Source organism: Eretmochelys imbricata, chromosome 11 (assembly GCF_965152235.1).
Source record: "Eretmochelys imbricata isolate rEreImb1 chromosome 11, rEreImb1.hap1, whole genome shotgun sequence".
NCBI classification, from domain to species: Eukaryota; Metazoa; Chordata; order Testudines; family Cheloniidae; genus Eretmochelys; species Eretmochelys imbricata.
In genome coordinates, this window is record NC_135582.1 from 42717259 (window position 1) to 42732150 (window position 14892).

General features: G+C 34.8%; 1 protein-coding gene across 7 annotated transcripts in view; it reads right to left on the reverse strand.

Annotated features, from left to right (window-relative positions):
* Positions 1-220: 220 nt before the first annotated feature.
* The window catches only part of ATF2 (activating transcription factor 2), a 90278-nt gene continuing 75606 nt past the window's right edge, over positions 221-14892 (reverse strand). For all 7 annotated transcript variants that reach the window (XM_077829501.1, XM_077829496.1, XM_077829502.1 and 4 more), the window contains 2 exons: positions 12091-12196; positions 221-2880 (listed from right to left, as the gene is read on the reverse strand). In XM_077829501.1, coding sequence (XP_077685627.1) covers positions 2654-2880; positions 12091-12196 — 333 coding nt within the window. In that variant the 3' untranslated portion in view covers positions 221-2653. The remainder of the gene's footprint in view (positions 2881-12090; positions 12197-14892) is intronic.

Below are 14892 nucleotides of genomic sequence, written 5' to 3' on the forward strand. Positions count from 1 at the left end.
CATCTTCCGCTCCTGGAACTAATGATGGAAGAATAATTCCTCTAAACAAAGTAGTTTGAATCCAAGGGTAGAGGAATGGAATTTGACTCCTTCTCTAGAAGACAGGGATGTTCCTCTATGTTTATCTAATGTTACACTGACACTCTAGTGGTGAGTTCCACATAAATGCTAACAACCATTAGAGAAAAAAACCCTAGAGAAAGAAGTCTGAGTACACCACTACCTTTTTAGAACAGTTGTAATTTCATTAAAATAGGAACATAATTTAAAGATTATTCTCTGATGATTTACTCATGCAAATTGCACATAAAAGAAAACAGTACAGTTTGTGAAATGTTAAAATGTAAAGACTTGAAATGATAAGTACAGAAGTAGTGTGACACATGTATCAAAACGGAATTCATGGTTGTACAACTAATAACTGTTTTCTCTATTTGCTGAACACAGACATGTTTATTATGGTTCTTTTCCCAACCCCATTCGTTAAATGCTTACATGTCTTCTCACACCTATGTAGACTTATTTTACAGGCACAACAGTTTTATTAAAAAAAATCACTTGCATAAATAAGATAAAAAATGCCTTAGTGTTTAGGAAAGAGAATGATATTGTAACCAATGAGGTTTTATCTAGTTCACCAAAATTACAATGAAACATAGTAACTGTATAGCTTTCCTGTGTAATTCACATTTTGTGCCTTTGAGATAAATTCCCTTCTCACAAGACTTATGGTATATTTTACCACTGCGGAATTTTTTAGTAACTAACTTTTTCCCCCATGAAACTGGTAAAAGTATTTAAACATATGGATTTATCAACTCAAAAATTACTTCCTTGTTTTTAAAATACAAAATATTTAGAATTCCTATTTTCACACTTACAGCACTGAAATGACATACACACAATTCAGATATGTCTTTGTCCAGTTTTGATTATAGTATGATTGTATATTATACAAATTATGTTCTTCCTCTGTATTACCAATTACATTTCATAGATTTAAAAATGAATCTCATAAGGAATTTGATAGCACTGAGATTTAAAACAGTGTAGCATGGAGAAGGAAGAGAAAATGAACTACACAACCCATTATAAATGCATTAAATCTTTGTTATATACATAATGGAATCCTGTCTTACTGCCAAAATTTGCTACTCTTTTGCTATTATACGAAGTTTTCTGACCTGAAAGCACACATCTACTTTTTTCTCCCCCAACATAATCTGTTGTAAAATATTGTACTGTATTTTGAACATGAGTACAGAATCCAAATAGGTAATGGCACATTTAAAAAACTCAATATCCTACAGACGACTGGATAATGAGAAAAAGTGTACCTACAATCATCTCATCAGAAACAAACGTACATCATGGAATGTTAGTTATCCAAATTCACACTGTAAATAACATTTTTAAACTGCAATCTATCAGCCAGCATCACATTGAAGGCATCTTTAAACATTCAAGCAAAGATTGCTGGCATAAACTACTGAACCATCCTCACACACATACGCGCACATACATGCCACATTATAATTACATTGTTTCCAAGATATGGTAGATACTGATTTTTCCACAAGAAAGGTATCAAAATTTTGCTACTAAAAGATGACAGTGCTTACACAAGAATTAAGTACAAGTTAGCTTGCAAATACAAGACCATGATAAAGAAGAAGGGAAAAAGTGTTTAACAAAGGTTTTTTAGGCTTTTCTGGCATCCATACTCGTGTATGAGTAAACTCCTTAGTCTGTGATTCAAAAATCCACAACGTATCAAGCTAGCTATGAAAATTATTCCATATTTGATAACCCTGTATTGTACAATATCTTTTTACTGTTTTCTACTAGCCTACCAACAAAGGGTAGTTGTAGACCATTGTTTTGACAGCAGAAATAAAGCTCCCGCTTTAAAATTAAAGTGTTGAAAAAATTGGCATCAGTTTTTAAAGAAAATCTAGTTAGTAATGACCCTCATCTAGTTTAGGTATGTGCACAAAAGTACTGTATGTCCCTACACCATACTGGCCCTGTTAAACAATTTAAAAAAAAAACCAAAAAAAAAAACCAAAACAAAAAAAACAGTTAATAAGCCAAACAAAATGCTACACATGATACAAAGCAAACATTTTCTCCCAATGTTCTCTCTCTCATAATGTGCAAAACAATAAAAAGGCAAAAAGACTAAAAGCAAATGTACTATTACTGTCTTTTTCTCTTGCCTAGTGCTTTATGACCTTGCCAACATTACAAAGTCAATAGGGACTATGCAGAACTTTGGTATAAAATGTCACATAATATTACTATCACAGTCTTGGGGATGAGCTTTAATAATTCACCCCAAAGTTGGTTGAAATAATACCAAATTAAAAGTGAAATAAACCACATTGTACTTTACACACACTTTACACATTGAGCACAGAAAATAACTAGTAAATCATCTTTTTTTTTTAAAAAAAAATCCATCTTCTGCAAGGAGACTAGAAACTGCTGTTCAGTCTCCTCTTCATCTGCCCATCTTTAAAGCCAAATTTAAATTTAAATTTTAAAAATGAGTAATTTTAAGCTACATATTTTTTTAGATGGAGACTGGTCTTGATTTCCCTTTAAAGTCACAAATGTATATCTAAGAAACTGTTGCAATGCAAGTTTTTAATCAACTTCCTGAAGGCTGTGACTGGGAAGGTGGAGCCATAACGATCTGTGAAAGCACTGGCTCTGGACTCTGGTCCGCCATCTGGGTGAGAACGGACGTGGCTACGGCTTCTGCCTTGGAGGTGGAACTTACTCCATTGGAAGTGCTGACAGAACTATGCTGAATAGCTTCTGCATGTGGACTATTTGGCACTGAAATGTCTTCAGAACTGTCATCTTTATCTGCAGCTAAAGAAAAAAAATTCACTTGCTGTTTTTTCTAAAATATGCATAAAAAATGTTCAGCTAACAATACGAGTCCTGTAAATAGTCACAATTAATAGCACATATACAAAGACATTTTCAAACATTTATTTTTAGTATAATTTATATATATATATATATATAGATATATATAGATATATATAGATATATATATATAAACAGGTAACTTGGTTCGTATTTTTTGATAAACAAAACCAGGATAGAAGGTTAGAATATTTATGGACACAGGTACATTTTCAAATGATTATTCCCACCTATTTAAAACCACAGTTAATTTTGGTTGATTTTCCATCTAGTGCAGGAACTGATGACTACAACACCTGAGTCTAATGATGCACATATATGAGAAAAAACAGTATTTATAGTCTAAATGCCACCAGCTGTTCTATAGTTATGTGAATTAATTGGATTCAGATTTTTTAAAAACCACAAGATACTGCATTTGACTAGTAATTCAGCAAGAGAATCATTCTCAGTTTGATCATTAATAATGTTTATGAAAATCACTCTCTGTAATACAGTAAATTGCTATTGCTCAGTTGGACAAGAAAGTTTTCAATATGCAAAATCTTCATTCTTTCAACAGGGTGAAATTCCATTTGTTTTGCTTAGCACTAAAATATCTGCCAATAAGAGTTAATTAATGTATGATATAATAGTCTTTAAAAATCAGAAGACATCCAAGAACTTCTTTTGTTTGGCTTGCTCTGAATCAATGAAGTACTCAAATGAATTACCCAAACATTCCTGTCCCTAATTTTTTTGATCAGAAAATCCAAGTATTGAAAAAACAAAAAAATTTTCTTCCTGTGCAAATATAGTTTTTTTTTTTTTTTTTTTTTTTAAAAACAGAGGCACGATTTAACAGGAATTACTCTTTCAATAAATGCATCAGTTACATTTTACAACACAATCCTTTAATTTAGAACAGAGGAAGTTCATATATATATGGGGCATTTTAGGAGATAAGGAAGTCAATATGAGATGTGAAATCCACTTAATAGATTATCTGATAGACATATATATTTAGATGAGAACATTGTTTAGACATCAAACTTTTATTTTATGTTTATATGTGATAATTGGTAAATTAATTAGTGTTTTAATTAAATCTCTTTTTCCATTACGTGGTTCACTGTGTAATCTCTATTTCTGATTAGTCAGATTGTTGAACAGGCATTATTATCAAGTGACAATAAATTGAGGAACTCAGATTTTTTACCTGTAAGTGGTATCTTTCAGATAAAGTAATTTCAGTTCACAACAGGTTTTTGCTCACATAAAAGTGGAAGGTTGAATGATAAATTTAACTGCAAGATTTTTTGGTACCATCCCAAGCTTCCTGGAATGTTGCTTGAGTCTCCTGCGGCAACTTCCAAAGCATTTACTTTTGCACTTAATAACTGAAATGGAGACGGACACCTGGCTAGAAGTTAAGGAGGAAAAGAGCTCCATTCTAAAATGGCGCAATCAAAATAAAGATTTTTATTGAATAGGGTATGCATAGAAAAACTGAATCCAAAACTAAAAAGGATAACAAAGACACAAACAAACACTGTCCAAGGAAGGATACACCAAAGTTTACGATAATAACTAAGAACCTAGCACGGACAACAAAAAAACCTTGAAGGTAGATTATTGTGGGCTGAGGTTTTTTCAGTGCAGAAATACCAGTTGCAAGAATGAAAATTCACTGATGAGCAAGTCAATTCTACAACATAATGAGATCTTTATAGCAGTCCTATATCCACACTAAGAAGGGATTACTTTCAGAGACAGAAAGTAACCGTTTTACACAGTATTGCTTGAATAGAAGCAAAGTCAGACAAACATGCAAGTAGGCAGCCTTGCAAATGTATTCCAAAGAAATGTTAACTAGTATAACAGCATAAGAGTGGCCATACTGGGGCTCACCAATGGTCTATCTAGCCCAGTATCCTGTCTCTGACATCAGCCAGTGCCCAAATGCTTCAGAGGGAATGAACAGAACAGGGCAATTTCGAGTGACCCATCTCTGTCATCCAGTCCCAGCTTCTGGGAGTTGGAGGTTTAGGGACACTCAGAGAATGGGTTGGATAATAGCCATTGATGGACCAATCCTCAATGAACTTAGCTAATTTTTTTAGCCTTGTTATACTTTTGGCCTTCACAACATCCCCTGGCAATGAGTTTCATAGGTTGACTGTACATTGTGGGCAGAAGTACTTCCTTCTGTTTGTTTTAAACCTGTTACCTATTAATTTCATCAGATGACTCATAGTTCATGTGTTACGTGCACAGCTAAATAACACCTCCCTATTCACTTCTGCCATATCACTCATGATTTTTTAGACCTCTGTCATATCCCCCATTAGTCATCTCTTTTCTAAGATGAACAGCTCTAGTCTTAATCTTTTCTTGCATGGAAGCTGTACCATACCCCTAATAATTTTTGTTGTCCTCTGCATCTTTTCCAATTCTAATATATCTTTTTTGAGATGGACCAACTGGAACTGCATACAGTAATTCAAGATGTGGGAATACCATGGATTTTTCAAGTGGCATTATAATATTTCTGTTTTATTATCACTTTCCTAATGGTTTCTAACATTGTTAGTTTTAGGGTGCTTTGTTTGTTTTCACTGCCACTGCACAGATGTGTTCAGGAAACTATCCATGATGACTCCTAAATTGCTTTCTTGAGTAATTAAAGCTTGTTTAGACCTCATCAGTTTGAATGTACAGTTGAGATTATTTTTTCGAAAGTGCATTACTTTGAATTTAATATTGAATTTCATCTGCCATTTTCTCACCCAGTCACCCAGTTTAGTGAGATCCTTTTAAACTCTTCCCAGTCAGCTTTGGAGTTAACTAAATTGAGTAATTTTGTATTGAGGTGGCAAAATTTGCCACCTCATGTTCACCCCTTTTTCCAGATCATTTATGAATATGTTGAACAGCACAGGTCCCAGTACAGATCCATGGGGAACCCTCTATTAGTCTTTCTCCATCATGAAAGCTGACTGTTCATTTTTAACCCTTTTTTCCTATCTTTTAACCAGTTACTGACCCATGATAAGGCCTACCCTCTTATCCCATGACTATTTAGTTTGCTTAAGAGCCTTTGGTGAGGAAACTTGTCAAAGGCTTTCTGAAAGTTAAAGTACTCTGTCAACTGGATTACCCTTGTCTAAGAGATTGGTGAGCCAGGATTTCCCTTTACAAAAGCTGTGTTGACTCTTCCCCCCCAACACATCATGTTCATCTATGTGTCTGATCATTCCGTTCCCTACTACAGTTTTAACCAATTATCTGCACTGAAGTTCAGCTTACGAGCCTGTAATTTCCGGGATTGGCTCTGGAGCCTTTTCTAAAAATATGCGTTACATTAGCTACCTTCCAGTCATCTGGTACAGAGGCTGATTTAAGCAATAGGTTACATACCAGAGCTAGCAGTTCTGCAATTTCATATTTGAGTTCTTTCAGAATTCTAGGTGAATACCATTTGGTCCTGGTGACTTAACATGGTTTAATTTATCAAGGTGATCTAAAACCTGCTATACTGACACCTCAGTCAAGCACAGTTCCTCTTACTTGTCACCTAAAAAGAATGGCTTGAGTGTGGGGATCTCCTCTGCAGTGAAAACCAATGCAGAGAATTCATTTAGCTTCTCCACAATGGCCTTGTCTTCCTTGAGTGCTCCTTTAGCACCTCAATCGTCCAGTAGCCCCACTTACTCTGGCAGGCTTCCTGCTTCTGATGTATTTAAACAAATAGGGTAATGTTAGTTTTTGTGTCCTTAGCTAGTTCCTCTTCAAATTCTTTCTCGGCCTCACATGTTATATTTTTACATTTGACTTGCCAATGTTTATGCGCCTTCCTATTTTCCTCAGTAGGATCTGACTTCCAGGTTTTAAACTGCGCCTTTTTGCTTCTCACCACTTTTACTCTCCACTCTTTATCCATGGTGGCATTTTTTTGGTCTTACTTTTTTTTTTTTTTAAATTTGGGATAGACATTTAGTTTGAATCTCTATTACGGTGTTTTTTACGGTGTTTATGGAATGAGTCCTATTTCAAGAGTGCAGTGCTGACCCTTTGGAACAGACTGCTACAAAATCCCTATTAATTTAGATAGCATGTTTTTGTGGACTTTGTTCTTTTTTTTTTTAAATGGATGCTTCAAACATCAAAGGAGACAGAAATGGTATCAGGATAGGAGGGGAAGCTCACTGACTGGTGGCTGTTTTCACACATCTCAAAAGATCATGTGGCAAGGGAATGCAGCAAGATAAAGAAAAAGGAGATAGAACAATTGGCTTCAAAAGCTGTTCAAGTCCCTAAACAGGGCTGTAGCCACCCATGGTGGGGAGCAGGGAGGGAGGAAGGGTGGGAGAGAGAGAGAGCTTATTCATTCAGCGTGCACCATTTGGTAATGGTCACATCCTTGGTATTCCATACCCCATTTCAAGCAGTATACAAACCTCTATTGATGTAAAACCAAATAAAAAGAGAGATGCAAAGAGGTTAGAGATTTCTCCCTGAAAAATAATGGAAACTTCAATGCAATTTCCTGTATTTTACAAAATGAAGAGATTTAAAAAACAACAACATTTTATGAAACTGACAGGAGAGCTGTGAAGTGTCCCTTCTTTCTTGGAGAGACTAAGGAGGTAGTGGATGGGGCATCACTGGAGAAAAGGATGTACAATGGGGACTCCCAGCTGACAAACCTCTTCTTCCCCTGTCAGGTGCTGCTGTTACTACTCCACCCATTGACTGAAAATACTGAAAGTCCCAGAAACTCCTCAACCTATACACCAGCTCCTTCTGCTGCTCACACTTCAGAGTCCCCTGCCTGGTGAGTCCTTCATATCACCCGCAGACAAAGGCTGGAATTAAGAACTTCCCTTTGAAGAGCAAAAAATTCTACTCAGTGGAAATATAGTGCACTTAGAGAACTACTTGACACCAAAGGAAACTGTTTTTCCTAAATCTGAAGTCAGAAATGGAGGTGGGAAATTTCTCAGGGTATAAAAAAAAAAGATAGAATTGCATTCTGACACAGCTATTGAACAATTAACCTTTTATGTGCCCAGCTGTCAGGGCCAGCATCTTGAGATCCAAATGTAGGAACAGTTAAATCTGGAAGCCACCATGACAGAGTGGCATTGACAGAGTAAATTTGTCCAAATTCAGTGGTCTTGATGGGTTCCAACTAAAACTCAGGAAAAAATGCAGTCTTTGTGACTTCACAATTCTTGTAAGGCTTACTTCATTTTGACTGTCTTCTTCATAGATAGGAGGGCTCTGCCCACGCACTTTGGAAGTGGGCTACCACGTAGACTAGAATGTGTTGGAAGTAGGGTATTTTGAAGAAATTTACAACAAGCTTCGAAGTATGGGCGAATGCCTTCTGGGTACACTAAAAAGTATTGCTACACACTCGTCAGACATCCAAATGGGAAAAAATTGCGAATACTTTCTGCCAAAGGTGTAGTCTGACTAGAGCTGGTTGAAGTTTTTTGACCAAACCTGGAGATTTGGGTCAATCAAAACATTTAGTGAATGTGTGAATTTTGCTATATTGTTTTAGTTGAAAAATTCTTTCAAAAAAAATCTGAAAATATAAACCAACATTTTCATATTTTCTAAATGAAAATTGTGATTTTTCTATTTGAAATGACTTTGTTTTAGATTTCCTTCAATTTTATTTTTAAAAGATAAAGCTCAAAAGTGAAATGTTTTGGGTCAAACAAAACATTTCACTCTTTCCAATTTTTTTTTCCTTCGAATTTTTCATTTGCTGCTTTTTTTTTCTGGAAATGCCAGCAAACCGAAAAAATCAGTTATTCACACAGTTGTGACAGCTTACATAAGGTTGGTGCAAATGCACAGAACGGACAGAGTCAAGTGCAGAGTGCAATACTGAAGATGAAGTCTCCAGAGATAAAAGCAGATACTGAGGGCGCAAGGGGCCTATGGGAATATATAGGTCAACATCTAGGCAATTCTACAGTAGCCAGAAAATTCTCTAGGGTGGTGGCTAAATCACAGAAAGGGTTGACTTATCCTGAACAATTTGTAGGCAATGGATTTACATAATTATTGTAATGGCGGGACCCCAATTGTTTCTTTACAATTAACTAGAGCAGGAATCAAAAAATGTTTGATTCAATCATGACTCAATTACAATCCCTATTTTTATTAAATTTTATTCAAATGCGATCATCTAGCATTCTGGAAGCTTCCTGAATCTTTACTAACAAAGAGAAGTAATGTCCTCACACCTACAATTCTCCAACTACCCTCTGCCCCTTCAAGATTATTCATCCTCCCTCATTTCTCCCCATCCTCCACACCAAGAAGAAGTTTAAAGAGACTATATAGGCTTTGCAGCAGCGTATTCCTGAAACTGGGTCTGAGATGGAACTATAGATAGAAAACGTAGGGTTTAGGTTTCTCTTGTAGATTACACATACGATTTAAAAATTTTGTTTAAGGGCTTGTTCAAGAAATTTCCTAAACAACTGACCAGTAGCATATCTGCTTGGGAATGACATGAATTTATACTTGACTGACAACTCTTACATTGCTTCAGGGTTTCCTCCAAACAGCCTCATGAAATGTAATCACTTCTCTTTTTGCCTTTTCTGGTTTCTCGCCACAGAAGCAGGTGAAAGGTACTTAAAGTAACTGGAAAATGCTAGTAAGAAAGAGGGACCTAGTACTCGTGTTTTTCACTCTATGTGAAGCAGAAGTTGTTCAAAAGATCTTTTAAAGATACCTAAATAAATGTCAAAAAATCCTGCAATGCCATTGTTTGCTTCTGCCTGTTTAAGTGCGTTTTAAGTGAAACCCCATTAAATTGTGGAACGAATTGTTAAAGTCATGTCCGCAGGATATAAATTAACTGTATTCCAGCAGCACATAATACCTTGCACTGCAGGAGTATTCTAATTCTGCCTCTTTTATACCACACAAGATGATAAGAAACTATTTAATACTTTTTAAAAAGTTCAGCTAACATGGTCATGCTGCTGATGTACATAGGACATAACTTTGTTAATTTTTTTTTAAAGATTTGAAGTTATTTTCTATTCATGCCACAACCACAAACATTAACTAAAACCATTTTAATTGGTACTTGCTATGACTCATCATATAGTCTTGCACAAGTCACTTTATGTGTGTGTTGCCCCAATATCTGTAAAATTAAGATATTATTTAATTCTCTCAGAGATATTGTGAAGTGCTTTGGACATAACACTTATACAGAGAGAGATGAGTTTGGTGTGTATGCGCATTCTTTATCTACTTACATGTACCTAGATCACCCCCATACCATATTACTCATTATACTAATCCTGTAGATCATTATTTTGTGTGGCACTATGCCAAAGGCTTTAAAAAAATACTAAGTGAACTATGCCTGCACGTTCCCTTCTGAACATCTTTTTATACTTATTTTAAAATGTAGTTCCTTTTTTCAAAAATAGATATTTTATCAACTTTACATTCTCTGTTCTGGTTAGTAGTGAGTTAGTTTTACTTTGTCTTTTATAATGAAGACAAGCCTAAGAACTTCAAGATCTGCAGTGATTTATAAATACTGTAGCATTTTTGCAAGTATGAAGGTCAACAGTATTACTAAACATTTAGTTTTTAGAATTTTAATGAAAAAAATCCTTAATTTGGAATTATCTGCCAGTCTATTTAAAAAATGCATACGTTTAATAATTTTTCATGCAAATCCAGAGAAACACATGTATCTTCAAACTAGCAAAATTCAAGAAACCTAGCCTATTTAGGAAAACCGTGCATGCATAATGGTATCTTCTAGTAGCTTCTATACGAAATTATGTTGGTCTGTCAGATGGGAGCCATAATGGCTTCATTCCTGCAGCAATCATTGTTAATATAAATCCCGAACATATTTCTATATGGTTCCAATTTACTCCAAGATGCTATTTTCCATCCTGTCAAAATGACTGGAGATCAAAGGACTAAGATTTATAAGCTCAAACTGACAAAATCAGTGTTCTAAATATATATGGCAACAGAGAGTTGCTAAATCTCCTGAATCTTTTAAATTAAAAAATATTGCCCATTCTGATGAAACTGCTTACAATGACTACAAGTAAAGATGGTGGCCATTAAGTTTTATCGCAAGCACCTGAGGAACTGTTTGCATGCAATACAAAATGTTCCTTTATTCTCCCGAATTACTGACACTGGCAAATTAAAATGAAGTGGCTACATATGGCTGAAACAATCTTCACATTTACAAATATCCTGAAATATCACTAAATCATAAAAACGAAAGCTGTGGGTTATATATTATGAATGTTGCCTAATGCATTCCCAGCTCAGTTATTTGTTACGAATTTGTGTACAATGGACAAAATTGGCCATTTATTCTACAACAGCAGCTGGTTCTAGCTCTGTGCATCATATCCAAAAAAAGAAGTTAGAAGTAAGAAAAGCACAATTAACTTCTAAAATGCTTCAAATGTGAAAAATTAAGTGAATAACAAACTTTATTTTACAGTTTTACTGATTTCAGTTTAACTTGAGAATTCTCAGTAAGCCCTTCACTATTAGAATCCTATTTTAAAAATTCAAAACATCTTAAATTCATATGACAAACAACAGTTATTTTAAGTCAAAACAATCTCAGGGACAGCATACAGTAAGAGCCAGGAACCTGCATCTGATTATTTTAATGGGTTGACTGATCCTGGATGTGCTAGTAAATAAGGACAGCTGTTACCCTCCCCTCAATGGAAATCTCATTATGAAATGGAAGAAACAAGGACCTTTCATCTTACCTAAGATAATGCATTACAGAGATTGTTCACCATATACTGTCAATACTTTAATCATATATACTAGAAGCAGCTATTGCAGCTTAGAGTCCTTTAGTATTAATTTTGGGTATATACTTATAGAAAAACCAACCAAAACTATCTTTAAACTTCAGATAATCTACGACATTTTTTAAACTGAAAGCATTTAGAAAAATAATTGCAAAATATCATATATTCCTTCCTGTCTTGCAATAAGCTTGCAGAATTTTATATATTAAATGTTAAATATTATAACTGCACTTCTCATTTTTAATGGTTGCTCAGTTCACTTTGGCAGTATTTCACTGTTGCAGCCTAAGGCTATAGGTAATGGAACATTACTCACTCTGATAGCCAGATTTCTTCTGCATGGCGGTTACAGGGCAATCTTTATGAGCCAGAAGAAGCTGTTTCAGCTGTGCCACTTCATTTCTCAGCAGGGTGACTTCATTCTAAAGGAGAAGAAAGTTATGCACTTTACCAGGCTCAGACTATGTGCATTTCAGAGGTATGTATTAACAGTCTTAAATTTTACAAGATCTTTGAATGCTCATTTAGGGGTAAATAAAACACAGTACACATTTCCATGGCTGCAGATGGCAAAAAAAACGAACTATTTTTGACTTTAGAACACTGTAATATTAAACTATAGATATTACTTGTAAAAAGATTTTTTTTTAATAATATATGCCATTACATTTATTGTATTACATTTTGTAGTTAGTAGACTGCAGGTTCTACACATAGTCCAATTCACATGATCAGACTGTTTTAAGTCTCTTCTGGATGATTTTGTAGGTTATCTTTCAACCACGTAAACCTAATTTTAACCATCCACATTATAACATATGTTATAACCCCAAAAATGCTCAGTGAGTGTGGAATGAATTTTTTTATAAACACATTTAGACTCTATAAAAGAGTACCTCCCTACAAAATGTAACAGGAATGATAATAGAATAGTGATCTATTAATGGTCTGATTTTTTTTTTTTTAATAGCCATTAACAGGAAACAATCAGTATGCAAGAATCAAGTAATGGGAATGAGAACAAACGCACTGTAGGAAAGAAGAATTAATAATGATACACTCAGATGCAGTGTAACCTAGTAGAGCACTAGACTGGGACTCAGAACAACTGGATTCTGTTCCTGGCACTGTTACTAGCCTGCTGGGTAACCTTGGGCAAGTCATTTCACCTCTTCATGCCTACGTTTCCCAATCTGTAAAAAAGGGATAATGATACTGGCCCTCCTTTGTAAAGTACTTTGAACTCTACTGATGAAGAGCCTGATAACAGCTGGTATTATATTAGACAAGAATCAAAATTAAGAACAGCGTGACATTTTAGACATTAAAAATAGTTACAAACTGTCTTAAGCAACATCAAAATTTTTACAAAACATTAAGTTACCTGTCAATATTTGCTGCTCCCATATCTTTTCAAAATGTATTTTCAATGCAAGTTTTGATGGCTTAATTTTTGCATCAAACAAAAATCCTTCATAGAAATATGCATATTAAAGAGGAGTATGTTCTCATAGTAGCTTATGAAACTTGACATAGCAAAAAATTGTTCAGTTTATCAGTGTGTTACTATATTCAGTAAAAGAGGGGAATAAAGGAAAGAACAAAAGAAAATTAGGTCTGAAAGAGGTCCTTGAAGATAAAATTATGTCAAATATGGTATATAATAGCTTGGAGGTTAGAAATAAAACACTATGGTTTTTAAAAGAACTGAAAAGAACAAAGGCTAAAGAAATAAAATTTATTTGAGAACAGATTTTGATAGTTTACTTTACCTTGCACTAAACAAATGTAATTCTACAAATGAACATTATTATTAAAAATGTGATTTTTATTTCAAAGGGATAATGTTTTCCTTTAAAACCCCCAACTCCTACCTTCTCATACTTGCAATGCCCCTGTTAGCAACTTAGCAGGTATTTCTTTTCTATTTGGTCCCCCAACATTGCTTGAACAGATACACTGAAAGTAAACATAGCTAGGCAGAGAATGATAATTCTGTTTCACAGAGGATTTCAAGATTTCTAAATTGTATTTTGTTCCTATTTGTGACAACCCCCCAAAATTTCAAATATTTAGGGAAATGGAATTACTGTTTTCTGCCCAGCTTTATAAGTCCTGCCTCCTGGGCAGTCCACATGGCAGGTTGCCCTGGACCCCGGAAGCCCCGGTGCTGGGACTCAGGTTCTCTGTCAGCCAGCCAGCCAGGCTACTGAGGAGCCCAGGAGCTCAGGCTGATGAGCAAGCGAGTTGGTAGGAAACCAGGCAACTTTTGAAACTTGCTTTGCACACAGAGTTCCATCAGAAACCTACCCAGTTTTCAGTGGAATTTCATCAAAATTGACATTGTCCTATGGAATGCTCCAATTTCAATGGTCAGAAATTCAGACAAAAAATGTTCATGAAATTTTTCTTGACTAGCTCTAGTAAATAGGTGTTTGTCTACTGAATTGGCACAAAAGATACCTGAATAGTTCTGAGAATAGGGTATGTGAATTTAATGTTGCTGCAGAAGGAGCAGAGAGAGCTCGAGATTTTAAATTTACTTTCACTCCTCGGGGTACATCCTATGTAAATAGTAGTTTATTAATATATAAAGATAAGTTTAAAAAAAAACAAAAACAAACAAATAGTTTGGTCTCCTTTTAGGAGACGGCCATTTTGACTCCAGAGAATATTCTCAACAAGATGTAGCAATTTTAAACGTGTTGACTATTCAGCCTACATTAGATTGTGTCTTTTTGCTTTTTCCTGTCCACGTGTGTCTAATTTTTATGAAAATTAATTCTGAACAATTCCATATACTAATGGCAGATAGAAGACGAGGTGGGTAATTATCAGCATAACTCCAGAATGTTTTTAAAAGATAATGGTTGAAAAAGTATTTTATAGCCTAATCCCACGTAGTTTTTAAATTTTTTAATTTTTTTCTAATAAAAATATGGAAAATAACTCAAAACTTTTATATTTAAGCAGACTTGAAAGTGAAAGATGAAATGTCAGATTCTAAGTGAGCTGTAGCTCACGAAAGCTCATGCTCAAATAAATTGGTTAGTCTCTAAGGTGCCACAAGTACTCAGATTCTTATATATAAAATTTAAAAAACTCTGGAGGTATCTAA